The sequence below is a fragment of the Aquarana catesbeiana genome, linkage group LG05 (assembly GCF_042186555.1).
Source record: "Aquarana catesbeiana isolate 2022-GZ linkage group LG05, ASM4218655v1, whole genome shotgun sequence".
Lineage (NCBI taxonomy): Eukaryota > Metazoa > Chordata > Amphibia > Anura > Ranidae > Aquarana > Aquarana catesbeiana.
The window spans coordinates 186,655,137-186,682,621 of record NC_133328.1 but is presented as its reverse complement, the minus strand read 5'-3'; the positions used below and the strand labels follow the sequence as shown (position 1 = coordinate 186,682,621).

Below are 27,485 nucleotides of genomic sequence, written 5' to 3'. Positions count from 1 at the left end.
TAATAACAATTTAGGTCTATGCCTCCATACCCTCCACCACCACCAACACCACAAACGTATTAGCAGTTGTTTTTTAAGGTGGTTTTTTTTTGTTTTTGTTTTTTTTACTGTAGGCCTGCTCCCCACCAACGTTCTTGCCTGCACAAGAATGATGGTTCCTACTCCTGAAGCCCCCTAGAGGACCCCCATAACACATTCCAGGAGCCCAAACACAGAGTGGCTGGGGGTGGAGCTGCATTGTTTCAATGGGGGCTGGGCTACCTGAACCCAGAAAGGCAGCCAGCTGGATAGAAAGAAACTGTCCTTTCAGTTTTTCAAGGATTAGTATATATTGCTATGGACCCTGGTTCCACAAAGCTTTATGAAGCATAGGTAGAATGAAGCCAACATTTTGATGTAAACCCTGTTGTGTGCTGGCTGTGTAGGAATCCTGCAGTGAAGAACCTTTTATGTCAAATAAATGGGTTCAGAAAGCCCGAATTTCCGAATTTTCGTATTTTCAGATTTTCAAATTGACCAATTTTCGAATTACCGGATTTTCAAATTTATAATTTTTGTTCTTTCGAAATTTTGAATTTTCGTTTTGGAAAAATTTGTTAAATGGGTTTTCGTTAATTCAAATATTTCTGAATTAATTAATTTGACAAATTTTGTGGAAAAACGAATTTGGAACTAAATGAATTGCAATTAATATCAGCTGGTTCAGTCTCAACTGATGGCCTATAAAAAGGTATGTCTTGTTACCAAGGTATCACACAATAAACATCTCATGATGGATAAAAGCAAGAGCTCTCTCAAGACATTAGCAACCTTATTATTGCAAACATACTGATGGCATTGGTGGCAGAAGGTTTTCTAAACTTCTGAATGTTCCAGTGAGCACTGTTGGGGCCACTGCACATCACCCCAAAAACACAATACCAACAGTGAAGTTTGGAAGTGAGAACATCATGGTGTGGGGCTGTTTTTCAGCATACATACTGGCAAACTTCATATTATTTATGGAAGGATGAATAGAAAAATCTACCAAGACATTCTTGATAAAAAATCTGCAGCCACCTACCAGGATGATGAAGATGAAACGAGTGTGGACATTTCAGAAAGACAATGATCCCAAACACAAAGCCAAGGAAATCCAATTGGTTTCCAAGAAAGAAAATAAAGCTGCTAGAATGGCCCAGCCAATCACCTGACTTGAATCCAATAGAATATAATACTCTATGGAAAGAACTAAAGATCAGAGTTCATAGAAGAGGCCCACAGAACCTTCAAGATTTGAAGACTGTGTGGAAGAATGGGCCAAAATCACACCTGAGCAATGCATGCAACTAATTTCTCCATACAGGAAGCGTTTTGAAGCTGTCATTACCAACAAAGGATTTTGTACCAAGTATTAAAAAAAATTTAAGTTAGCGTGCTCAATATTTTTTCCCTGTATCATTCCATTTTTTTACACATAACTTAATTTCTAAACACATTTGTTTTGGTTTCTTTGTATGTATGGATTGCATGGGTTGTTACTGACATGTGATGAAAATTTCATGACAATAGCACCTTTAGGCCTGGTTCACACCTATGCATTTTTTAGTGCATTTTCAGTTTTGCAGAAACACACTACAGTCCATTTAACATGGTTTCCTATGGATGTAGTTCACATCTGTGCATTTTATGGAAACTTTTTCTGGTTTTTGGTTTCATAGACTTCATTGGATCAAAAGCTTGTATTGAAAAATGCAAAATGCACCTGCAATATGCAAACTGCAACCTGGATAGGTGTGAATCTGGCCTTAGGCTGGATTCACACCTATGCATTTTTAGTGCTTTTTTGCATTTTACAGATTTGCACTACAGAACGTGTTCCATAGGAAACCAAATGTTTTATTCTATCTTTTTATGTGACAACACTGAAGAAATGACACTTTGCTACAATGTAAAGTAGTGAGTGTACAGCTTGCATAACAGTGTAAATTTGCTGTCCCCTCAAAATAACTCAACACACAGCCATTAATGTCTAAACTGCTGGCAACAAAAGTGAGTAAACCCTAAGTGAAAATGTCCAAATTGGGCCCAATTAGCCATTTTCCCTCCCGCTGTCATGTGACTCATTAGTGTTACAAGGTCTCAGGTGTGAATGGGGAGCAGGTGTGTTAAATTTGTTGTTATCGCTCTCATTCTCTCATACTAGTCACTGGAAGTTCAACATAACACCTCATGGCCAAGAACTTTCTGAGGATCTGAAAAAAAGAATTGTTGCTCTACATAAAGATGGCCTAGGCTATAAGAAGATTGCCAAGACCCTGAAACTGAGTGGCAGCAAGGTGGTCAAGACCATACAACGGTTTAACAGAACAGGTTCCACTCAGAACAGGCCTTGCCATGGTCGACCAAAGAAGTTGAGTGCACGTGCTCAGCATCATATCCAGAGGATGTCTTTGGGAAATAGACGTATGAGTGCTGCCAGCATTGCTGCAGAGGTTGAAGGGGTGGGGGGTCAGCCTGTCAGTGCTCAGACCATATGCCGCGCACTGCATAAAATTGGTCTGCATGGCTGTCGTCCCAGAAGGAAGCCTCTTCTAAAAATGATGCACAAGAAAGCCTGCAAACAGTTTGCTGAAGACAAGCAGACTAAGGACATGGATTACTGGAAACATGTCCTGTGGTCTGATGAGACCAAGATAAACCTATTTGGTTCAGATGGTGTCAAGTGTGTGTGGTGGAAACCAGGTGAGGAGTACAAAGACAAGTGTGTCTTGCCTACAGTCAAGCATGGTAGTGGGAGTGTCATGGTCTGGGGCTGCATGAGTGCTGCCAGCACAGGGGAGCTACAGTTCATTGAGGGAACCATTAATGCCAACATGTACTGTGACATACTGAAGCAGAGCATGATCCCCTCCCTTTGGAGACTGGGCCGCAGGGCAGTATTCCAACATGATACTGACCCAAAACACACCTCCAAGACGACCACTGCCTTGCTAGAGAAGCTGACGGTAAAGGTGATGGACTGGCCAAGCATGTCTCCAGACCTAAACCCTATTGAGCATTTGTGGGACATCCTCAAATGGGAGGTGGAGGAGTGCAAGGTCTCTAACATCCACCAGCTCCGTGATGTCATCATGAAGGAGTGGAAGAGGACTCCAGTGGCAACCTGTGAAGCTCTGGTGAACTCCATGCACAAGAGGGTTAAGGCAGTGCTGGAAAATAATGGTGGCCACACAAAATATTAACACGTTGAGCCCAATTTGGACATTTTCACTTAGGGGTGTACTCACTTTTGTTGCCAGCGGTTTAGACATTAATGGCTGTGTGTTGAGTTATTTTGAGGGGATGGCAAATTTACACTGTTATACAAGCTGTACACTCATTACTTTACATTGTAGCAAAGTGTCACTTCTTCAGTGTTGTCACATGAAGAGATATAATAAAATATTTACAAAAATGTGAGGGGTGTACTCCCTTTTGTGAGATACCATATATATATAAATACTGTATATATATATATATATATATATATATATATATATATATATATATATATATATACAGTATTTGACAATATTAAACAATATTTTAAAAACTTTAAAGTGTTTACCCATAATTTAGGATTTACCCATAATCTCTCTACAAAATGTTTTTTTTTCTTTGCTGAAATACTTGCAATGAAAATAAAGAACTGTATATTCTTGTATCACAGTCAAAGCTGGGACTTTGGTAGTCATTGCCTTGTTACCTCCGCTCACCCCAATTGCTACATCATTGTTACACTAAAAGCAGTGTTGCTTATTCACAGTAAACGCATCAAATGTAAGCATCTGTTGAGTAGAAGTTACAGCTAATACAAAACATACCCTAATAAATAAGTGCAACAAAATCAAGGCATTAGTTACATGCTGCTTTTATTTGATTATAAAAAAAGCATGCTGATTCCCTTCATTTTTTTTAACTAGACCCACATGTCACAATAAAGCAGCATATAATTGATACATGGATATTGCTCCACTAATTAATTAGTACTGCTTGTGAATTTTTATTCTTACATTCCCTACAATGGAGAATCACTATATGGCTTTACAATGATGTATTTCATTGACATTTTTTATGCCCTGTACACACGATCGGATTTTCCAACAACAAATGTTGGATGTGAGCTTGTTGGCGGAAAGTCCGACCGTGTGTATGCTCCATCGAACATTTGTTGTCAGACTTCCCGCCAACAAATGTTGGCTAGCAGGTTCTCAAATTTTCCACCAACAAATGTTTGTTGTCGGACTTTCCAATCATGTGTACATAGTCCATTGAACAAAAGTCCACGCAATCTCGGAAACAAGTATGAGCCAGATATATAATTAGCGTTCATAATGGAGATAACATGTACGTTTTGTACGTGACTACATTCGTAATTGTTGGCCAACATTTGTGTGACCGTGTGTATGCAAGAGAAGTTGGAGCCAACATCCTTCAAACAAAAATTCACGGTTTTGTTGTCGGAAAGTCCGATCATGTGTACGGGGCATTAGTCTATCAGAATGTATAACCAGGTGCATTAAAGCATTTTTTAAGCAGGGAGCAGGGGGCTGCCATACAAGGAGACCTTGTATTTTAGTGCAAGGTCTGCTTTAACCGCTTGCCGACCGGCTCACGCCGATATACGTCGGCAGAAGGGCACTTACAGGCATATTAACATACGGTATGTTGCCCTTTAAGAAGCGGTTTGCGGGCGCGCCCGCCCGCCGCAAGCTCCATGAGTGTGATTGCGGATCCCGTGGATTTGATGTCCCGCGATTGTCTCACGGAGAGGAAGAATGGGGAAATGCTAATGTAAACAAGCAATTCCCCATTCTGCCTAGTGACAGGACACTTATCACAGCTCCCTGTAATCGGGAACGGTGATCAGTGTCGTGTCACACATAGCCCCTCCCCCCACAGTTAGAATCACTCCCTAGGACACACGTAACCCCTTCACTGCCCCCTAGTGGTTAACCCCTTCACTGCCAGTCACATTTACACAGTAATCAATGTATTTTTAATCGCACTGATCGCTATATAAATGTGAATTGTCCCAAAATAGCGCCAAAAGTGTCCGATCTGTTCATCATAATGTTGCAGTCATGATAAAAATCTCTGATCACCGCCATTACTAGTAAAAAAAAAGATTAATAAAAATGCCATAAAACTATCCCCTATTTTGTAAACGCTATAACTTTTGCGCAAACCAATCAACAAACGCTTATTGCGATTTTTTTACCAAAAATATGTAGAAGAATACGTATCGGCCTAGGAAAAAAAAAATTTTATATATATTTTTTTGGGGTTCTTTATTATAGCAAAATGTAAAAAATAATGTGTTTTTTTCAAAATTGTCGCTATTTTTTTGTTTATAGCGCAAAAAATAAAAACCGCAGACTCCATTCATTACTATGTGTAGCCATGCCCACAGCAGTCCCTTAGAGACTGACTGACCCATAGAGATGAATGGGTTCATGGCACACATGCACAGTATGAAGAAGACCATGTTATGAAAGGCATGGTTCTTAAAGAGAACTTTAAACTTATAGCCAGAAAATTATACTCAGTAAAGGAAAACCTTTGAAATTAGGAATGATAACCCTGTTTGATGCAAGAGATAAAATATTGACAATGCACCTCTGCAAGTATTGTCTTGTAGATTTTTCTTAACATTTTGCAAAACCTTTGTTTATCAGTATTTCTTGGACCAAGAAGAATGAACCCCCCCCCCCCCCCCCAAAAAAAAGCTTGTCCTGAAACCTTAAAAGAGCAGCTCACTGAAAATACCATTGCTGTGAGTCCACCTTTTGTAAGAAAGGGAGCTGGATTATCCATTGCCTCAAATTATTGGCTTTTGTGACTCAACTGACCAGGGCAAAGGCTATGCACTGTGCTACACGTTGTTCTATTTTTGGTGGCAAAACATTTTTAGGAAAAAAGTTTGTGATTCGTAAACTTTGGAAATCCTAGGGATTCTCCATGAAACCATGGTAACAGTGGATCTGAATCTCATCCCTACTTGGGACACAGATCTACTATGGGAAACAAACCCTTTATATTAAACTCTTTTATGTTCTCTGCAAAGAGATTTCCAATACTACATGCAAGTAGCGGGCTAAAGATTTGCCTACCTGCGCAATGGCAGCACAGTGGCCACATTGTATTAAAGTAACATTCAGATTTGGTATAAAGGCTAGTAAACCTATATGACAAATACGCTACAGTATAGAGGTAGGCTTTGCAATTTGAAAAGTTGCACAACCTGTATATAGACTTCCTTCTACCTCTAGCACAATCTTGCTCGTAGAAGAACAACTCCCAGTACCAGCTTGCACTATATGGATTGTCTGATAATAGCACAGTCAGTCCTGTAGCAAATGCCCTTTGCAGGCAGGGACCGTGGACCCCTTTGGTAGTGTAGCAAAAAGAAAAAGCTCAGCTGTCCTACTCTTGTGGCTATTGATCCCAGCACCACCTCTTCCAGCCCTCCTGGTTGCAGCTGCCCCTTTCACTAGCCTTCCTGGCTAAGACTCCACAGTCCTCTTAGACTGACTCTGCATCCATCCCAGAATGCTTGCACCCAGTCCTCTCAGGTATGCCTCGCAGTCCTCTGACTCTAAACTCACAAGCCCTTCTGGGTGTCTTCCTCCCTGGATATTTGCCCGGCAGTGTCCTCCTGCTGTCCTCAACTTTGCTCCCAGGCCTTCTTCTCAGGACACTTCTGTGTGTCATGAAGAGGGTCCCTTCCGCACGTGAGCCCAGGCCCGAGGTCTAACCCCCCCAGACTAGGGGCTCCCTCAAGGGCCACCGACAACCTAACACTCCATCTCCATCTTCCACCCGAACTCAACTGCCCCCAGCTGGGCTGACCCTGAGTATCCAGAATCTTCTATCTGTTTCTAGAAGTATGGGGAGGTGTCAGAGATGCTTTTTGTGAGTCATATAAGCCTCCCTGTATCACTCAAACCCAGCCAGCCAAGCCTGACAATTTTACCTACACTGTACAGAGAGAAAAAATGTCCTCTCTCTAGCACATTTACTAGAGGGTGCTACACAAGAGAATTTGCCCTAGTGCTTAGTAAACGAGATGAAGCTCTGTCTACTTCCATCATCCAATCCCGTGCTAGCAAAAATGCTGTTTTTTGGGGGGGTTTTCCTTGCATGTAAATGGGTATTCTTTGCAAAGTGTAACTTCATCATATTCACAAAGTTCTGGGGCAAATCCCCTTGCAAAGTGCAACCTCCCTTACAAAGTAAACAGCCTATTTTCATTTGATAAATCAACCCCTAATTATCTAACAGGGCACATTTATTAAAATTTGGTCCTATATGTATACTATACACAGAATACTTTTAGCTCCATGGATGTCTCTTATTAGTTTTCTGCACTAAATGTACTTGTATCTAAATATGGTATTTTTACATTTAGATCACTACATTTTACTGACTAAATGCACATTTAAATAAAGAGATTCCTTAGGTGTAAACTGCATAAAAAAGGAATGTCTGCAGCAATGCAGCTTTTTAATATATAGTTGAAGTCAGACTATAAAAGGCATAATGCATGTTGTATATTATTTTTTACCTAGAAGTGCTATTGTTCCTGTCCAGCATATAGGTTGTTATTTGTGTTCCAAGAGATGCAGACAACAGAGAAATTGAGATTTTTGTTATAGTTATTATTGTTATTATTCCTTCATTAAGATGATTTGCAGGTGCACTAGAATTAATAGTGATAAATACAGTTCAAGAATGTATTTGTTTATTTATTTTAGAACTGCCAGCTGGGCACATAGGCTTTCATATTCTGTTCACTGTCTGTGTACAGTGGCTAAGGGTGAACTTTCAGCTAACTTATAAAAGGTGTTAGCAGCATAAAGAAGTAGACTTTTTTATGAGACTTCATCATTTCCTGAGCTGAGGTCAGGGGCTGACATACCACTGTGCAGATCTGGGAACTTGGGGCCCATTTATACTTTATGAGGAGCAGGCATGGATCTGGTTGGTGTTCAGTGTCTAATTTCAGTTGAAGAATAGGCCTTGAGGGTTCAGGGTATCAAAAATGCTGATTATCTATCTATCTATCTATCTATCTATCTATCTATCTATCTATCTATCTATCTATCTATCTATCTATCTATCTATCTATCTATCTATCTATCTATCTATCTATGTATCTATGTATCTATCTATCTATCTATCTATCTATCTATCTATCTATCTATCTATCTATCTATCTATCTATCTATCTATCTATCTATCTATCTAAGGCAATTAAGGGGGAATGATTACCATGTATAACTACATAAATGGTTCATATAGTGAACTTGGTGTAGAGTTGTTCTCTTTCAGGTCATTGGGGGGAGGACAGTGGAAAGAGATTTAACCTTTACAGTACATGCAGAAAGGCATCTTCACAGTGTAGCATTAACCCCGCAGGGGCTGCTGGTAATTGGTTTCCTACTCCTGCACAGCCGGGCAACATGCATTTTCCGCTTGCATCCAAACAAGAAAGAATTCTGTCTCTTGGCTTTGTTTTCATGTTTTATTAGGGGTAAGAACTTGGATGGGTGAAGGGATTTATAGGATGCCAACGGGCAACAACTTCCTTCCTCTCTACAAAAAGATTCTAGACTGTTTTCTCTCCTTTTCTTACATAGTCCTAAGTGGATTTTTAGAAGCAAAAGTCCATTACAGACTAAGAGCTCTCAACCCTTCTGTAAATGGCACAAAATGTGAGGCAAACTGCAAGGATGATTGTATCCTCTTGTTGATTAGAACTGATCCCAGCTACACTGCTTGCAGGCATTACCAGCCCTCCTGGCTGCTCTGAAGATCTCCCAGGATAAGGTAATAAAAGGGTAAAGCTTTTATAAAGCTTGCTACATATGGTCGTCTCTCCCATTAAATGTCCCTGGGTGTGCTGATGTACTCACACTGTCCTCCTTGTGCCTGCTGCTTTTCAGGTAAGATTCCATGTCATGACATTCCATGCCATCTGCTGAATGGATCCCCCTGAGCCAGCCCAAGCCCAGCCTGGAGCTGGCGTCTCCCCTAGACATAGGAGACCCCTTCTTGGCCACCAAAGTTCCCTCAGCACTCCATCTTCCACCCAACCTTTCCTTGCTGGCATGACTCATCTATCTTTAAGGGCTGGCTCAGCCACCCCACCAGGCTCACTGCTTGGGGATTGGCCAAGTTCCCCTAAGTATACAGATCAACTCATGTGGCCTCCGCCCTCTAACTTCTAGAAGTTTCTCCAAACTCCCAGAACCAGGGGGAGACCTGCCTTTGTGAGTCATCCAGCCTGACCTGCAGTAAACCCTAACCCAGATTCCAGACTTACACTTACTATGAGTCAATAAATTTTCATATACTTAACTTCTAGCACACTAGAGGGTAATACACTAGTAAAAGCTGTGAAAATGTGGAAAAGACTCCTTCAAGAACTCTGTCTGACCAGCTCAGTAGATTGTTTTTAAAAGGCATTGGATGCGTTCTTTAATGTACAAAATATAACTGGATACTATTATTTATACTGTAGGAAATAACACCAGAGATTGTTGGTCCAGGGATATCTGATTGCCCTCTGGGGGATCAGGAAGCAATTTATTTTTCCCCCTTTGAAGCAAATTGAACCATGCTTTATTGGGGTTGTTTGCCTTCCACTGGATTAATTGTGGGTATAGGATTGTGTATTTGGTAGTTTTCAATTTATTCTGTTTATTTATTTTTTTCTATTGGTTGAAATAGATGGACTGTGTCTTTTTGTAACGAGACTAACTAGGTAACTATCTATTTATCCCCTACCTATCTATTTGCGTGTTAGATTTTTATTGCATATTTCATTTGGGGGAATTAGGAAAACCTTGCTGAAGCAGGACAAAGCGGGACTGCTAGGTGGGTGGGAACTATTATGGGGAAATCTTGCCACTAAAATTACTAAGATATCCTTTGTCAACCATTTTAGCATAGAGGAACCCTTGAAACAACTTTCCGGGCTTGGGAACCCCCTGGAAATAATTACTATATCTACAGTTCACAGAAAAGTGTGATGGTTACTGGTAAGAGTTGTTTATTGCTCAAGGAACCCCTAGCAACCTCTGGAAGAACCATGCTACAGAAAGCATACTCTAAGAAATACTGTAAGATGGTTTCCTCATCTGTCTTGTCCAGTACACCTTAGAAACCATTCATGAAGCACTGTCACTTGGAATAAAAGGGAGTGAGTCATATATTCCCAATAGCTACATGAATGGTGGGGTAGCCAAGAGAAGTTAAGTAAGCTTTTGTTCAGGAGAGTGTAACACTCCTGTCCCATGTCAGCTGCTGGTCTCATTCCAGCATCCCGGTTTTGGCTGAGCTGCATTCTCTCTGTCTGACTGTCCACATGCAGGGGGATTGGTGTAGACACAGCCTTTGGATGGAGTCCAAACCTGAATTAAGCCTGCCAAGTCCATAATGTCATGCTTGTGATAGTGTTTCAAGCATCCTCTTTACCTGCCTTGTTCCTGTGCCTTGACCTTTACCTTCGCCTGATCCCGCCCTGCCAGCTAGTTTGGATTTCCTTGTCATCGACCTCAGATTGGACTACTCTCTAAACTCTGCCTGCCTTTTGACCAAAAATTTGAACCTGGCTACTCTCTGCCTTAAACCTGGACTGCCTTTACACCATTCTGCCTGCCTGCCAACTGCAAGTACCTGTTTTCTGTGCTTAGCTAGCATCTGCCCTGGCATTGTGGCCAGGCACTATAGCATTGTGTATAAGACCTTGGGGCAACCGAAAACCATTCGGCCTGCTTGCCTTAAGGGAAAGGGGGCTGCTATAGGTGAAGAACACATAGCCAGCTATAGTGCCTGACCACCTTCTCTAGGAGTAGGCATGACACTTCTACGGGGAAAGCCATTAAAGGGAATCTCTTGCTTTACTATACATGGACAAAGCAGGGGTTAACTTTACGTGCAACAGAGAGGCTGTGGTCTTTGACTAGGCTATACTACCTGGAAGGGGTGCACAGATCACAAGTACAAAATTCTAACAAGTAAAATGTATATGCATTTGTATTTCAATATGCATTTCCCTGTTCTCTTGGATCTCAGCCCTGCGTGTTTACTGGAGATGCTAGCAAAACCCAAGATAATTTCATTTCAGCTGTTAGATTCAGTATTAAGTAATGGTGCTACGGAGGTAAGCAGTGACAGTAATAGCTTACAGTATTATCATTTTTTTAATATCAGTAGAAAAAATGTAAATCAGTGTATGTAATTATTCTTACATCGGCTGCTATGGGACATGGTGCCCCATATGTAGTAAATACCTGTGCTTTGTTGTATCTAGATATTGATGTAGTCATATAATAAACCTAAAAAGATTGGATTGTTTTATTGTTTTACAAAGAGGGCCACAGTTAATATGTTTCACTCTTTCTTTTACTGTGAAATAATAAGAGTAATTTGTGTCTTACACTAACCTTGGTTGCGATATTGATGCTCACTGCAGGATTTTCTTTTTGTTTTGATAAAGAAGCAAGATCTTTTAAAAGCAGATTTTAAAGTTTCATAAAACTGGAGATGAAAACAAGTCCACACCATTAATCTAGGCTTGACTTTATGATAAAGTTTAGGTGATTTAAAGCTTCTGCATCAAATTGATATTTTCTTCCATGCTAGGTCAACATAAAATACAAATGACATAAAAATGGGCTTTTTATTCTTTTCACTCCTGATTTTTAGAGGGACAGATGAAAACTGTTGGTTTGCAATGAAATAAGAGATTCTTTGCACTCATGATGGGTGCTAAACACAGTCCAAGGTTCTAAATGTAGAGTTGCTGCAAGGACTCCATTGCATTTCTCCATTTGTAATTTATTTCTCTGACACGCCTTCCTCTGAAATGATGGCACACTGATTTGTTGATGCTTTAGACTAAAATCAAATTTCTGAAACTTAAGGCAAAGGAAGATAAAATATCTGATTTACAATTTTATTGTAGCACTTTGCTTTCAATGTGGGCTTTTGCATGCAAGCAATTCCATAATATGGTACTGGCTTAAATAAAATGAGACTTTAAGGGTTAAATGAAAGATCTGGTGGTATTTTAACCTCCCTGGCGGTATGATTATTTCGGATTTTAGGTGCTGAAAGCGGTACAATTATTTTGCATGGAAATTTGGCGTTTTATACTGTAGGTCTGTAATTCTTAACAATAACACACTTAAATCTGTCCAAACAAGAGTCTAGTAGATATCCCGGGTATGATAAAGTTTGAAACACAAAAACATAAATTATAATATAATAAATAAAAATAAATAATTAAAATAAATAAATAATAATAAAATAAATTTCCCCACGATTCACTATCGCTCAATTCTGCAAGTGTTCTAATTTACTATGACATAAAGGGACACTTTTTGGTTGCTATGGACAATCTCCAGTTTCCAGGCAGAAAGAACAGTATATATAACATATAACTGCATGCAGGGCACTGGACAAAGCACTGGGGACAAAAGGGATGTGAAATAATTTCATACAGTACTGTAATCTGTAAGATTACAGTACTGTATGTGTTATGTTTTTACAAATTTTTCAGCTGATGGTTTGGGGACTGTGGAAGAAGGGGAGGATCAGAGAGGACAGGATCAAACATGCTTTTTACACAATACGGTGGATTAACCCCCTTAGGCTCCACAGTGAGTATAACAAGTATGCTTTACTGCATATACAGACTGGTTTTACTGGTGTAGGTTTAGTAACACCTTTGGTAATACCTAACTCTGGGCTATTTTTTAATGCCCCCCAGCAGCAGTGAGAATAAATCAGTTTAAATGTGACAATAATGTGTAGCGCACCCCAGGTAGGAGCCTCAAGTAGAATGGGATCCCCCTGCACAGCCAGGCACACTGGGAAAACAGTCCAGCACTTTGATTCTTTTATTTTATTGAGGGTATTGAACTTGGATGGGGATAGGGGTATTATAGGATGCCCACTTGACTTCAAAGCAATCTTCAGGGTCAACTCCTAGTATATACAGTCCTATATCCAGCCCCTTTCCTTCCTCCAGCACTTCATGTGCTTGCAGAATCTCCAGCAGTGTCACTCTGTAAAAGTTTTTAGCAATGACCCATTACAGGCAGGGACTTGCAGCCCCTAGACTTGTGGAATGCAGAGTGACACCATTAACACATTTAGCCCTCCTGGCTGCAGAAGCCCCTTTCTCTAGCCAGCCAGGCTACATCTCCACAGTCCTCCTGACTGGTTCTCCCCAGTCCTTTAGACTGACACCCACCAGTCCTCCAGACTGACACTTAGGAGATCTCCTGGACGTTCTGACCTGCTCCTGCTGTCCTCTCCTTGCTCCCGTGCCTCCAGGATAGGAGTCCTCCTTGTGTTGTAGAGGGTCCCTCCAGCATCCAAGCCCCAGGCCCGAGGTCACCCCCCTAGATTGGGGTGCACCCTTAAGGGCCACCAACAGCCTCCTCAGCACTCCATCTCCATCTTCCTCCCGTCTGCCCCTGCTGGCATGACTCATGAGTACTTAAGAAGTGCCCGCCCTCTGCCATCCCACTTTGCTGGGGATTGGCTGGGACCCAACTCAATACTCCAAGCAGCTCCTCCTAGACTCTATCCTCTGCATCTGGAAGCTCTTCAAGGTTCAAGAGAGCAGGGGGAGTTAGCAGAGGTGCTACTTGATGAGTCATTCAGCCTCCCTGAGTCACTCAGCCCTGACCCAGATTCTACCCAGGCCTGGCTCTCAGCCAGGCCAATTTACCTACTCTTACAACTATGTACGCTAGCACCCAGCTAGAGGGTGCTACAAATATGTAAAGCTTTGGGTGTCCACCAAAAATAAACCAAAATAAAGGAGTTAAAACAGTGACATTTTGTTCTAGGTTATCAGACTGGTAGTGCTAGTGCTATAGAGTGTAGATCATTCTATATTAGTTATTTTCTGGAAATGTAGCTTAGGGTATATTGGTACAGTTATTCTATAAAAGATAGTTTTGCTATTTTTGTAAGATAGTAAAAGTACAATAATATTAGTTTCTTTGTTTATTATTTTGGATTACTCTGGTTTATTTTTGGAGGACACTTGAAGCTTTATATCTTAGGGCGTGTTCACACTAGCGCACTGCAGTTAGGCTGGAGCGCAGGTGTATACATGATTTTAGTGTGCTTTACCCACAGTTTTAGCCATAGCCCCATCGATCCTCTTTTAGGCATTGTGTTTTGCCACCCACCAAAAGTCCTGCATGCTACATCTTTGCTGCACTTTCAGAAACCGTGGCAAAAATGAGCACCCTAATAGAAAATCTATTGAACGGCCACTAAAACCACAGCTAGAGCGCATGGAAATCATGGGTACACTTGCACTGTGGCCAAACCGCAGTGTACCAGTATGAAACTAGCCTTATTGCCCTGTTTAAATATATTTTTGAAGTCGGGGAACCCTCCCCCTCTTTTTTTGTTTTTGCTATCCAAAGGGGTTTTTCACTATAATATATATTTCCCTATTTACAAATAAAAAAATCAGCTCTGGCTACAGTGCTTCTTTCTGGCACCCACACAGTAATTCCTTTTTGCCAATAGATGTCCTCAGTCTTACAAGTTAAATGATGCCCAGCCTCATTCAACCCAAAAGACTAAAGACACACTGTGAGTGCAGGGCATCATGGATATGCCTGCTGAATGGGCATCCCCAGGACACTCTAAAAACTCTGATGGAACCCTCTGCACACTGCTATACACACACAGTGGAATAATGTAAAGAATGAATGATGTCACCACCAAGAAGTACATTTTATACCATGAGTCAGCCGACCCATAAATAACTACACCGTAAAAAATAGAATCAGGGTTTTAATCCATTAACAGACTTTTTTGTTGGTAACTTTGTTTATCTGAGGCCAATTACTTATACAATGTGCACGCGTATCTAAAGAATATTAAAAACACTATCGTAAGAATTCCATTTAAGGATAAAAACATACTTGTTAAGGAAAAAGAACTGTATTCTTGAATGTTATAGACCAGTGGTTATCAAGTCATGAGCTAAAGGGGCCCCCCACAAATGCCCCCCTGACATCACCAAAGGGCCTCACACAATGTTCAATATCTGCAATGCTTAAGAGTACTGTCAGAAACTGCAGACCTAGTAAAGAAAATAAGGGTCAGAGAGTGTGGACATTCTATATATTTAGCTGGGTAACATGGTACATGAGGCTAGAAGAGATCAATGGTGCTATGCCCTAATCAATGTTCCCCCTACAGACTGCTGAGGTCTGTGGGAGGCACGTCATATACCAAAGGACTGCAGGTTGGGCACCAAGGTTATGGACACATATGAAACTGATCAGTCTAATACCACAACACTCACCAAAACTTTTCTTTGTAGGCCTAAAGAAAGAGACAGGACCCTTGCCAGGGTTTTATTACTGTCTGTAACTCTCTTAGAAAATCCCCCCTCATCTCCTATGCCAATCACAGGGGAATCGAGGGACAAGGGTTGAAATGAAATCTTTTCCATAGGAGAAGAACAACAAAGTCTTTCTTTTTTAGTAGTTAGAAAAGATTAGAACCTCTGAAAAATGTGTATTGCTGTCTTTGTCTCACTACTCCTGAGATACCTACTGTATTTATTTCCTTACTTGTCATAGGCAGGTAATAAGGGAGAAATCATATTCCATAAGACCACACATTGTAATAAAAGCTTGACAGAAGTTCTAACCCTTCTCCATTGTATCCAAAACATAAAAATTGGTCTGAAGCTGTGCATTAATAGACTTAGCAATGTGTGTTAACATTATAAAAAGCTTTTTTTTGTGTGCAAAGTTTGTAGTTTGTAGCTAATTATCTTCCCTCACTGCATGCAAACCTAGCAGGGTCTGTTTAAAACAATAAACTCCTTGCAATTTCTAATGACATATAACACCCATAGTGCTTGTGATGAGCAGAGACCATGTGGTTATACCGGGGTTATGGCTGCAGCTGTCAGCCATAACCCCGTATTGATTTCTGCAACTGGCAATGCTCTACAAAGTAAACACAATCCTAGTGGCTAATTAGCTGCTGGATTGCTTTTACAGGTAACGGAAGAGGACCCCCTTCTGCCATATGGGGCCTCTCTGGACTTTGGCAGGGAGCCCAGGATTAAAAATGGCAATTGTGCCAGCTTGCAATAAAGGTGTTCGGAGAATGGATCATCTCGATCACCTCTATGGTTTAGGAGACTGAAAGCGACAAGTATTTTCGTCAGTATTTAACTTCCGGTTAGGGCAGATGTATACACTGACATTTTTTTTTGGAAAGCATGAGATCAATGTTTTTTTTTTGTTTGTTTCTTTTTTTTAATTTCATGCTTTCAAGGGTAGAGGACAAATCTGGGAACAATTTTAAAGCATTTTAGGTATCTATTTATGACACGTTACATCATCTTTTATGTTACCAAAAAATTGTGTTATATATTGTGTTTTTTTGCATCAAAATTCGTTAAAGTGTATTTTTTCCCCCAAAAAATTGCATTTGAAAAACCACTGCGCAAATACTGTGTGACATAAATAATTGCAATGACCACCATTCTCTAAGGCCTCTGCTAAAAAAAATATATAATGTTTGGGGATTCTAAGTAACTTTCTAGCAAAAAAATACAGATTTTTACATGTAAACAAAAAATGTCATAATAGGCTTGGTCTTCAAGTGGTTAACCTAGGCTAGACTACTTGGGAGCAGTTGCTTTTAATTCTTGACAAGATATATGTACTTATTAGCATGTGATTTCGTTATGTTGCCATACCCTATTGCTTAAGGTAAAGTGTACATTTTGTTAATGTGTTAAGTGTAGGTTACCCTAATTTTTTTCTATGTGTGTGTTCACATAGTGTATGTGTATTTTATAAATTAAAGTCTCTATCATTAAGAAGTCCATCTCAAGTACCTGGTTGATCCTGCTAGTTACCTTTCTTCCTTGTTCTAAACTGACCACACAAAGCACAGAAAGGCTGGCCATTCAGAGGTACAGGATACTGTGCAAACAAACAGGATGCCTGTATTGGGTAGTTTGTTCAGCTACCATAGACCCTGACCAATCACAGCCTGCCTTTGGCGCACATCTCCTCCTAATCACAGACTGCCTCAGGAAGAAGAGATGCATGGTCACATGACAAAGCTTTTTAACATTGTAAAAAGGTCAAAAATATTATTTCTGAACTTAAGCAAAATCCGCTCTGGTGCCTACATAGTTATAACTGTATTAGAAAGTATTTAAAACATTGTATGTTCACAACTACTTTGAGTTTAAAAGGTTTATAAGTCACCGATGTATCATTCTAAAGGAATGTGTATGTTTTCAATTGTTGTCAATGCTAAATTGTTTTTCTCTTTGTGTCACCCTACAGAAAACTACTGGAATGCTGTCTCCTTCATCTCATCAAACTCTTTCCTTCATTTCCCTACATTCCAAGGAGAAACCAGCGCTGATATTTCGTTTTACTTTAAGACCTCTGCTCCAGATGGAGTATTTGTAGAAAATAGAGGAAACACAGACTTCATAAAGATAGAACTAAAATGTAAGTATTTTTTTTCTTTTTTGCTTAATGCGTGTGTGTAGTCTGTTAGTTCTCTTCTTATTTTCTTAAATAATATGTATGGCCAATACTTATCTTTTTGTTTAGGATATGACAGAGAAGGGTAAAAATCACTGTCCATTTTTGTTTGTGTGTGTCATCCAATTGTGTAGATTTTTTCTTTATTTTCTGTCATTGAGACACAACCAGCTGAGACAATAGTCACCACAACAGGTGTCCCTATTGGAAGATTTACTCTCACTTCCTTATCTGGTGACAACTGTTCCATCACTTTCTGTCCTAGTGATAATGGTGACCAGGGCAATTTGTGGGGGTAATTCAACACAACAAGGACACAGACAGACAAAAAAAAATAACCTTGCAGAGATTTTAACCTTTCCCTACTCTATTTGAAACTAAAGAAAAAAGAATTCATACATATACACTTTAAAGTGGTTGTAAAGACCTTCGATCCAGCAATGTGCACAAGAGCCTCAGTAGCCATTGGCTCCTGCTACTGTCAGTCACAGCCAGTGAGCCAATGAGGAGAGAGCAGACACGGGGCCGAGCCATGCTCTGTGTGTGAATAGACACAGAGAGCAGCAGCTCAGGAGCAAGCTGCTTGCTATGAGGGCACTAGGCAGAGGTGAGGGGCCTGGAGCACCCGTGGGAGACCCGGGAAGAGGAAGATTAGGGCTGCTCTGTGCAAAACCACTGCACAGAGCAGGTAAGTATGACATGTTTGATATTTTAAAAAGAAACAAACCTTTAATGTAACTTTAAGCATTTATTGTTTTTCCCGTAACCGCTTCAGCCCTGGAAGATTTGGCTGCTCAATGACCAGGCCATTTTTTGCGATTCGGCACTGCGTCGTTTTAACTGACAATTGCGCTGTCATGCAACGCTGTACCCCAACAAAATTGACGTCCTTTTTTTCTCACAAATAGAGCTTTCTTTTGGTTGTAATTAATCACCTCTGCGTTTTTTATTTTTTGCGCTATAAACAAAAGAAAAGCAATAATTGTAAAAAAACACAAAATTTTTTACTTTTTGCTATAATAAATATCCCACATTTTTTATCAAAATAACTATTTTTTTCCTCAGTTTAGGCCGCTATGTATTCTTCTACATATTTTTGGTTAAAAAAAAGCACAATAAGCGTATATTGATTGGTTTGCGCAAACATTATAGCGTCTACAAAATAGGGGATAGATTTTAGATTTTTATTATTATTTTTTTTTACTAGTAATGGCGGCACTTACTAGTAATTTGACACATTTTTGAAACCATTGACAATTATACAGCGATCAGTGCTAGAAAAATGCACTAGGGGGCGATCAAGGGGTTAACTGTGTTCCCTATGTGTGTTTCTAACTGTGGGGGGATGGGACTGTCTAGGAGGAGACAGAATGAAGACATAATCTGTCTCCTCTCCTCTGATAGAACCGGGATCTGTGTGTTTACACACACAGATCCTGGTTCTCGCTCTGTCACGAGCGATCGCGGGAACCCGGCGGTCATCACGCCTGCCGGGCACTCGCATTAGGGTCGGGAACACGCTGCATGCGCCCCTAGTGGCCAAAAGGCGAAGCGACGTAACATAATGCCCTAAAACGATAAAAATATTACAGCTATTGGGGCAGCAAAAACTTGTTCTCTTGTGCCAAGGTGGAGGAAATTTCTTTGGATTCAAATCTGCTCTTGATACATGATGACTACGTACTGCTCTGCATTAACCACTTCAGCTCCGGAAGGTTTTACCTCCTTAATGATCAGGCCATTTTTTGCGAAACGGCACTGCGTTATTTTAACTGACAATTGTGCAGTTGTGCGACACTGTAACCAAACAAAATTGATGTCTTTTTTTTTCCACAAATAAAGGTTTCTTTTGGTGGTATTTGATCATCTCTGCAGGGGTTTTTTTAACGCTATAAATTTTGAAAAAAAATATATATATATAAATTTTTTACTTTCTGCTATAAAACATATCCAATAGAAATATGTAAAAAATCGAATTTATTCATCAATTTAGGTCAATATGTATTCTGCTACATGTTCTTAGTAAACAAAAAATCCCAATTAGCGTATATTCATTGGGTTGCGCAAAAGTTATCGTATCTACAAACTACGGGATATTTTTATGGCATTTTTATTTATTCATTTTTTATTAGTAATGGTGGCGATCAGCGATTTTTAGCAGGACTGCGACATTGTGGCGGACAAATTGGACACTAAGTGACACTTTTTGGGGACCAGTGACACTAATACAGTGATTAGTGCTAAAAAAAATGCACTGTCACTGTATAAATGACACTGGCAGGAAAGGGGTTAACACCAGGGGTGATCAAAGGGTTAAATGTGCTCCTAGGGAATGCTTTATAACTGTGTGGGGGATGGATTGACTGGAGGAAGAGAGACATCTATATTCCTAAATAGCAGGAACACAAGATATCTCTCTTCCTCTGTGACAGAATGACGGTCTGCCTTTTTTTACATATGCAGACTGCAGTTCTGCCTCTCCAGCAAATGATCGCAGGTGGCTGGCGGCCATTGCGGCCGCCGGACCCGCTGATTGGCTTCCACTGTGCCCAATCACAGTGAGAGCAGGTCTCCGAAGGTGTGTGCACCTCAGACACGGAAGACAAAACTTACAGATATGTGCGGTGGGTGGTTCAGAAGCGGTTAAAGGAGTTCTATGTTCACAGTGTATACTTTCATTTTATAGCATGAACATTGTAATAACAACACAAACAATAGTTATATTTGACAATCCAATATGAGCTTAATGGCCCTATTTAATGCACCCTAATGGTTTGCTGCCAATTACTTGTTTTGGGGAAATCACTGCAAATAACTTAGAAATGTTATAATTGGAGCCTACACTGTAAACCACAAAAAGCATTTTTTTTAAATGTTCTTAATAATAATAACTAATAATAATCTAACATGGCAGAGACACTTAATTTAGGATTTATGTAAAAACAAAGTCAAGAATTCTATATATAATAATGTTGCATTCTATGTCATTCTTAAAGCAGGTCTTCACCCAAAAGGGGAAGTTCTACTTGTCTGCCTTGCCCCCCCCCCCTTCTAATATATTTGGCACATATTTTTTGGGGAGGGCAGATACCAGGTTTTGACAGGTACCCGTTTCCACTCCGGTTGGACCACTGCTGCAGTCCAAGCAAAGTTTGGCCACATCCTTCCCGCTCGCAGCCTTCTGGGACACGCCACAGGTCATAAAATGCTGCAGGACCATTCACAAAGTGCAGCACTGCTCACACATGGGTAGTGGGATGCCAGTTGACGCCTGCCCCTGAAGATGACCGAAGAGCTGATGAGGACAGCGCTAGATCCCTGGACAGGTAAGTGTCCTATTATTAAAAGTCAGCAGCTACAGTATTTGTAGCTGTGCTGACTCTTAATTTTGTTATTTTCAGGCTGAAGAATGGTTTTAATGTACATGGCGATGTTTTTCTTAATTTTATTGTGGCTAATTACAGTTTACTTTAAAATCTCCTTTCACGTTGGGAGGGCTGCTGTCTGCTGGTCACAACTTCCTGGATACTCTGCATGCTTTGCAGCTTCCCCTCTGCTGTTTAAACTCAGTTTCTAAGGACTACATATCCCATGGTACATTGCTGCCTGCAAGCAGTGATTCTTGTACTGACCCCGTCTCCTGAAACTCCTCCTCTCAGCACCTCTGTAGTTCAGAAGGCAGGGGATCTTCACAAAGTAGGTTTGAAAACTTCAAGATTGTCCAAATTAACAGAGTAGGTTGGAAATAATTCAAATTCAGTGTGGAAACTAATATAATAATTTTACATTTTAACCATAGATACGCTTTGAATTCAGACTTTCAAGATAATACAAAAAGAAGCAGTGATTGGGTGTTCTGCAAATTTGTTTATAGCTAAAAGTATTTTTTAAAGTGGAACTGAATTTTAAAAGTTGTGCCAGAAAAGGCTAGCTGAGGCACCAGTATTGTCTATGCTCTCCCGCCCCACAGCTAAAATTTCCCTAATTGTGTCTATATGAAGGCAGCCATCTTGGTAGGTAGATTTATGATTTTGTTTCAGCAAGGAGTACTGTAGGCACAGGTGTGCATAGGCTTATTCACATACCAGAAAGTCCACTGCTATTTTTCAGATAATAAGGTTAATTTTTTAGGGTACTGCATAGACACAGTTAACATTTTTAAAATCTTCATTTTTAGAGTACAGGTCCGCTTTAATATGATGGTGGCATATTATCTTGAGATATTTGTACTTTCAAGGTTAAAACAAAGATAGGTCAAAAGAAAGTTATTTTAGGAAGCATGTCTTCTAAATTGGTGCCTGCGGCATTGGCACCTATGTCAGCTCAGCATGGTACTCCCCCTGCAGCTTCGCCCTTGTTAACATCTACAGAACAGTTGGTGAATATCAAATGTCACACGGCAAGGTTTTTATACACCTCAGTAATCCTGGGATGCAGAATTACTTTTGGGCAGCTAACTTTAATGGAATGCTAAAAAGGTTAGCTGGCACACATTGAGCTTTTTCAAGACCTTTTATTGAATCATTTAACTAGATTTTATCTGCTATTATGTATTGTGCCAATATGTATAGTAAAAGCTTATTTCCCTGAAAACTGTAATCATAAGAATGAATTGACCTTTTGCGTCAAGCCGGAATCTTATTTCAGCCACAAGAAATTGAAGAAAAACATTGCCATGTACATTAAGAATGACATATACAGCATTCCTGATCTTGTTTTTACATAATCCCTAAATTATTAGCCTCTGCCACATTAATTATATTAGGGTATGTAGCTTTGGTAGTTTACAGTGTGTGCTTCAGCTAAAACTTTTCTAAGTTAGTTTTCAATGATTTCCTCAAAACCAATGAATTGGTAGCAAACCACTGAGGGGCAGTAAATGGGACCATTAAAGTCCTTCTAGCGGGGGTCCACCTATCTATCGTTTTTTTTTTTTTTTTTTTGGAGTTCATTCACAAACTTTTATTCTCATGATTATCTACTCACATGTTCTGTGTAATAAGTCCGCCTGTGTCCGATTTCGTTGTAAAGAATAACTTATAAAATTCACTGAAGGCGGTTTCTATTTTCATTGTGAGCATTTGAAGCCCACAAGCATGTATTTCCTGGATGCGGTGAATGCTGTGCTCCCAGCATTCACCGAGATGTTGTGATGACGCTGTTGCACAATGCATGCTGGGAAGCCTGAGACTAGCTCCCAGGGGACTGTGGGAGGTCTGGGAGAGGCTAGAAACACGCCTACTCCCATGGGAGGAAAACCAGGAAGTGCTAAGAAGATTAGAAAAAAAAAGGTAATTACGGCGATTTAAATTTTTTTACACAGCATGTCAGCATCTAGGCAAGGAAGAGAATGCATAGAGATAATGTTCAAAATTTGGGTGGAACCCCGCTTTAATGCTTGAAAAAAACTTGTATGAAAAAAGGGACATTTTTCAAGTAGAATTCCAGATTTTCAAATAAGTCTTTGTTTGTATCTGTGCATTGTACTATAGCGGATGTACATACAGTGGAAGTCCCCCAAACACTTACCGGAGTCCTCTAATAATCCAACAGTGTGTTGGCTGCAGCTCTTCTCTCGCCTGTTCCAGCTCTCACAGGCTACACTGAGAGCAGTGGGAGCCATTGGCTCCTGCTGCTGTCAGTCAAATCATGCATGGAGGGAGTGTGGAGGAGTGGCCAAGCCATGCTGTGTATGTCTATGGGTGTGCACCTGCACGGGTAATCCCATAGCACATGGATTGCTATGGAGTCACTCATAAGGAGAAGAAGGGGAGAGCACTGGTGAGGGAACCACCAAAGAAGAGCTAAGGGACAATATTGTTGCACAGAGCTGGTAAGTATAACCTCTTTTTTGTTTAATTGAAAAAAAGAAAATTGCCTTTAGAACCACATTAAGGTTGCCCTGACACTACACCTATGCATAACCCAAAACCTCTACACTAATCCTAACATCAAGGCTAATCTTAATCACTTCCTCTAACTGTTCCTTTATGGACTTAAAGGAAACCATTAGCGCTGCCATTGCTGACTTTTTTGGGGATGCAAGCTCCAAGTTTGTTATCTTTGCTCTTGCTTCACTTCTCAGTAAGTCACCAACCTTTAACACATTTGCAGCCAGTAAAGTGTTGGCACACCAACCTGCATACTAACTGCCAGTCAATTACTCACTAAGATTTGATTTTGGCATAAGTTGTCAGGATGTTTGGATAATTAATAATCAGCAATATTGATTATTTAATCAATCTATGAATGGCAGTGCCTTCAAAATAAAAATAAGTTATAAATATAGTTATGCTGACAAATTAACTATTCCTGAAATGTGTTGCTCTATTCAGATATTCTTTTAAGCACAATGAAATCGTGTAAAAGTATGGACTATGATAATAGAAAAATAAATTAAGATTTACTTCACAATCAAGTCACTATCAACACACATAACAGTAAGATTGATAGTATAACACAGACACTTAACTTAAATTTCTCAATTTATATGGCTCAAACATATTATATGGTAGTGGTGCAGCGCTGAACTAAATAAAGTCAGTGATTTAATAAAGAGTTCATAAGTGTTCAAAGTGGTGTTCTATGCTGTATATCAATAGTGCATGGAAACCATCACCAACACCCGATCACAATGACTTTTACCCTCAAGTAAAGAAATAAAGGCAATGAGTATCATCCGATGGCAAACTCAGCAATCCTCCACAACTGACCGTTTCAGCTTTGAGGTGAGCTGAGTACAACAAACTCTTCTCAGTTTCTTCCTATGGAAGCTGCTTAACCATATAAGCCAGGCTTTCTCAACCAGGGTTCCCCCAGAGGTTGCTAGGGGTTCCTTGAGCAATGGGGAATTTCTGACTCTCAGACAAGTTGCCACTGCCCCATTGATCTTTTTAGCTTTCTGTAAATAGAGTATCATTGTCATGGTGGAAGCATTAATTGATATTAGTGCGGGCTGCTGGTGGAATTTACCCCTGAATTGGCATCCATTACTGATCAGTGCTAGTGAAATCTTGCTCTGGTGGAGGTGATATCCTTACAGTGGAGGATTGTTGAGTTTTCCATCGGATGATACTCATTGCCTTTATATCTTTGAGGGTAAGAGTCAGTGTGATTGAGTGTTGGTGATGGTTTCCATGCACTATTGATATACAGCATAGAACACCACTTTGAACACTTATGAACTCTTTATTAAATCACTGACTTTATTTAGTTCAGCTCTGCACCACTACCATATAATACTGTTCTCATCATCTCTAACAATTCTGTGCTAGCTGCTGTATGTAGGATTCTTGTACTAACCCTAGCACAATAGATTTGTGTTTTTTAAAACATACATATAGATCCTGACGATTTAGGTGAGTTAATTAATTCAATTACCACCTGTAGATAACATAACCAGATATCACTAAACCTAGCAGACAATGAAATCTGCGTTTGACAGATTATACCTGTTATTTCCCTGCAGTTGGATTAAGGGGCAGGTCTGTCTGTGAGTTGTGCCAATACAGCAAGAAAGTCATTATCTAATCCCTCTGGATTATGATATTGTGAGAGCAACATCAAATCAAACCAGTAAAATCTACTGTAAAAGGAATTTTTACTTAAACAAGCAAAAGTGAATTAGATAATAGCACACCATTAGTTACCCTCAGAAGATAAATGTTGATGGATCACTTGGATAAATGGAGATGACCTTAAGATGGCTGCGGATCATACCCTCAAAATGGCTACTGATGAATGGAGATAGATGAAAACCAAGATGGGGATCTGAATGAGCTATAGATGAGGAGAAAGCGGATCGATGAGGCTGGATCAAGAAGAACCTCCAGGTGGATGCATATCAAGATGGCAGGAGCTTTAGCTGTTGATGATTCAGGGTGGAGCTGATCTGAAATGGAGTCCTTCCTTTAAGATGAAGCAGAATTGAGATGGAACAGGTCTGATCCAGTCTCGCTCTGAGCTTCCATTTTTATCCTCCCAGTACTGCCGTACTTAGGGATCATCCCAGAGGGTGTCGTTTGCAATATTTACCCACCTCTGATTGGAGGGAAATATTACCAATTAATTACTTGTTTGCCCAGACAATAGCTTAATTTGTCCACCAGATGGCACTCTGAGACTAGAAATCCCTATCTTAAGTTTTCTGGGAAGGGAATGAATTTATTGTATTCAATCTTTATAAGATATAAGAATTTTATTCTTAGATTAATCTCAACGTGTTAATGTATTTAGAGGGTTTATAATTTTATTCCTCCAAGGTGTTTATTGCATTTATGATTTTTCTTTTTTGATACAATGGCATATTAAACATGAAACATTAGATATAAAAAAATGGAGATCGTGGAATCTACTGTATACCAGCCAACATCCCAATCTTGAAATAGATAGAAGATAATTCTGGACTGCTGCACTCCAAAAAATATTTGCCTTTATTCAAAATATAGCATCAAAAATACATGCCACAGCAGAACGGACAGAAGAACTGACGCGTTTCACACTACAAACAGTGCTTAAGCACTGTTTGTAGTGTGAAACGTGTCAGCTCTTCTGTCCGTTCTGCTGTGGCATGTATTTTTGATGCTATATTTTGAATAAAAGGCAAATATTTTTTGCAGTGCAGCAGTCCAGAAATATCTTCTATCTATTGCTACAAGCATTGCCAGCACCTGCGGCTTCCTAACTGGTGAAGAGGTTTACTTTCATTAGACCCACCTGGAGCGGTGACACCCCTTCCTTCCCTATCCCAATCTTGAATATAGTACAAAATTTCCCCTTGGGGGGGATTTTATAGGCATAGACTGTGAGACATACAATTTAGTGATAAAGTATAAAGTAATTTTATTCAACAATTATCAAAAACAGTGACATAATACTCATACTAACATGTATTTAGAAATATCTGTACAAATCACTTTCGAGTGCATAATATTCCCAAAAAATCACAGAAATATATGCACTCAAAATATGAACATGTAACAAATGGTCATATGCATTCGATGTTTCCTACGCGTTACGGAGTATCATAGACTCCTTCTTCAGGGATAATTGGATATGCAGTTTATTCTAAATGTAGCAATCTAAAATATAAAAAAATACATATTTTCAACAACAACATACACCTGATCAGTATTTATGTCCATCCCATGACAACAGATGGATCAAGGCAAAGACAGAAACATATATGTGTTGCTCATATACTCACATGTCCAACAGAACAAACAGAGTCCAAAAAAGTCATGGAGAAATGGCCGGGTGGGCCAGAGAGGCACAGATTAGTACAGTGAGAAAGATTAAAAGAAAAACTTCCTGTTTGATGAGGGAAGTGGGCGCAATGATCACCTGAGCGCAAACCGGGACCACATCAGCAGGAGGCTGGGAATGTGAAAAGGAGACAGCTATCACAGTCTGCAGCTATATTTAGCATATTTATTGCCAAATGTCCTCGCAGAGAGAGGTTGGCCTAGGGATCAGCAAAAAGCTTATATACTGGAAAAAGCCATACAAAAGAATTGTGTGTATATATATATATATATATATATATATATATATATATATATATATCATAAAATGGTGCTGTGTATACACAGATGAGGGCAACATAGGATGAAAAAATGCTAGGTCAGGAGGATATGGTGGTTTAATCCCCAATATCAAGTGGGATAGAATGGTGAATATACGTACATCAATAATCCATATTGCAGACGCAGTTCAGTGGCTTGAAAGGATCCAATTGGAACCCTAGACCAACCCACAGATGCACACATCCAGAAGAAACGCAGTCTATAAATAGCAGAGAAAGTGAATTGGGTAAGACTAGTGTCTATATAGCCAAACATAGTTTAAGCGGCTACAAATGTTAAAAGAGTAAAATATGTATCAAAA

At 39.9% G+C, this 27,485-nt stretch overlaps 1 protein-coding gene across 1 annotated transcript in view; it reads left to right on the top strand.

Moving 5' to 3' along the window:
* Positions 1–27,485, top strand: part of CNTNAP2 (contactin associated protein 2) — a 2,786,505-nt gene that overhangs the window by 2,570,405 nt on the left and 188,615 nt on the right. The window contains exon 16 of the mRNA XM_073630449.1: positions 17,394–17,564. Coding sequence (XP_073486550.1) covers positions 17,394–17,564 — 171 coding nt within the window. The remainder of the gene's footprint in view (positions 1–17,393; positions 17,565–27,485) is intronic.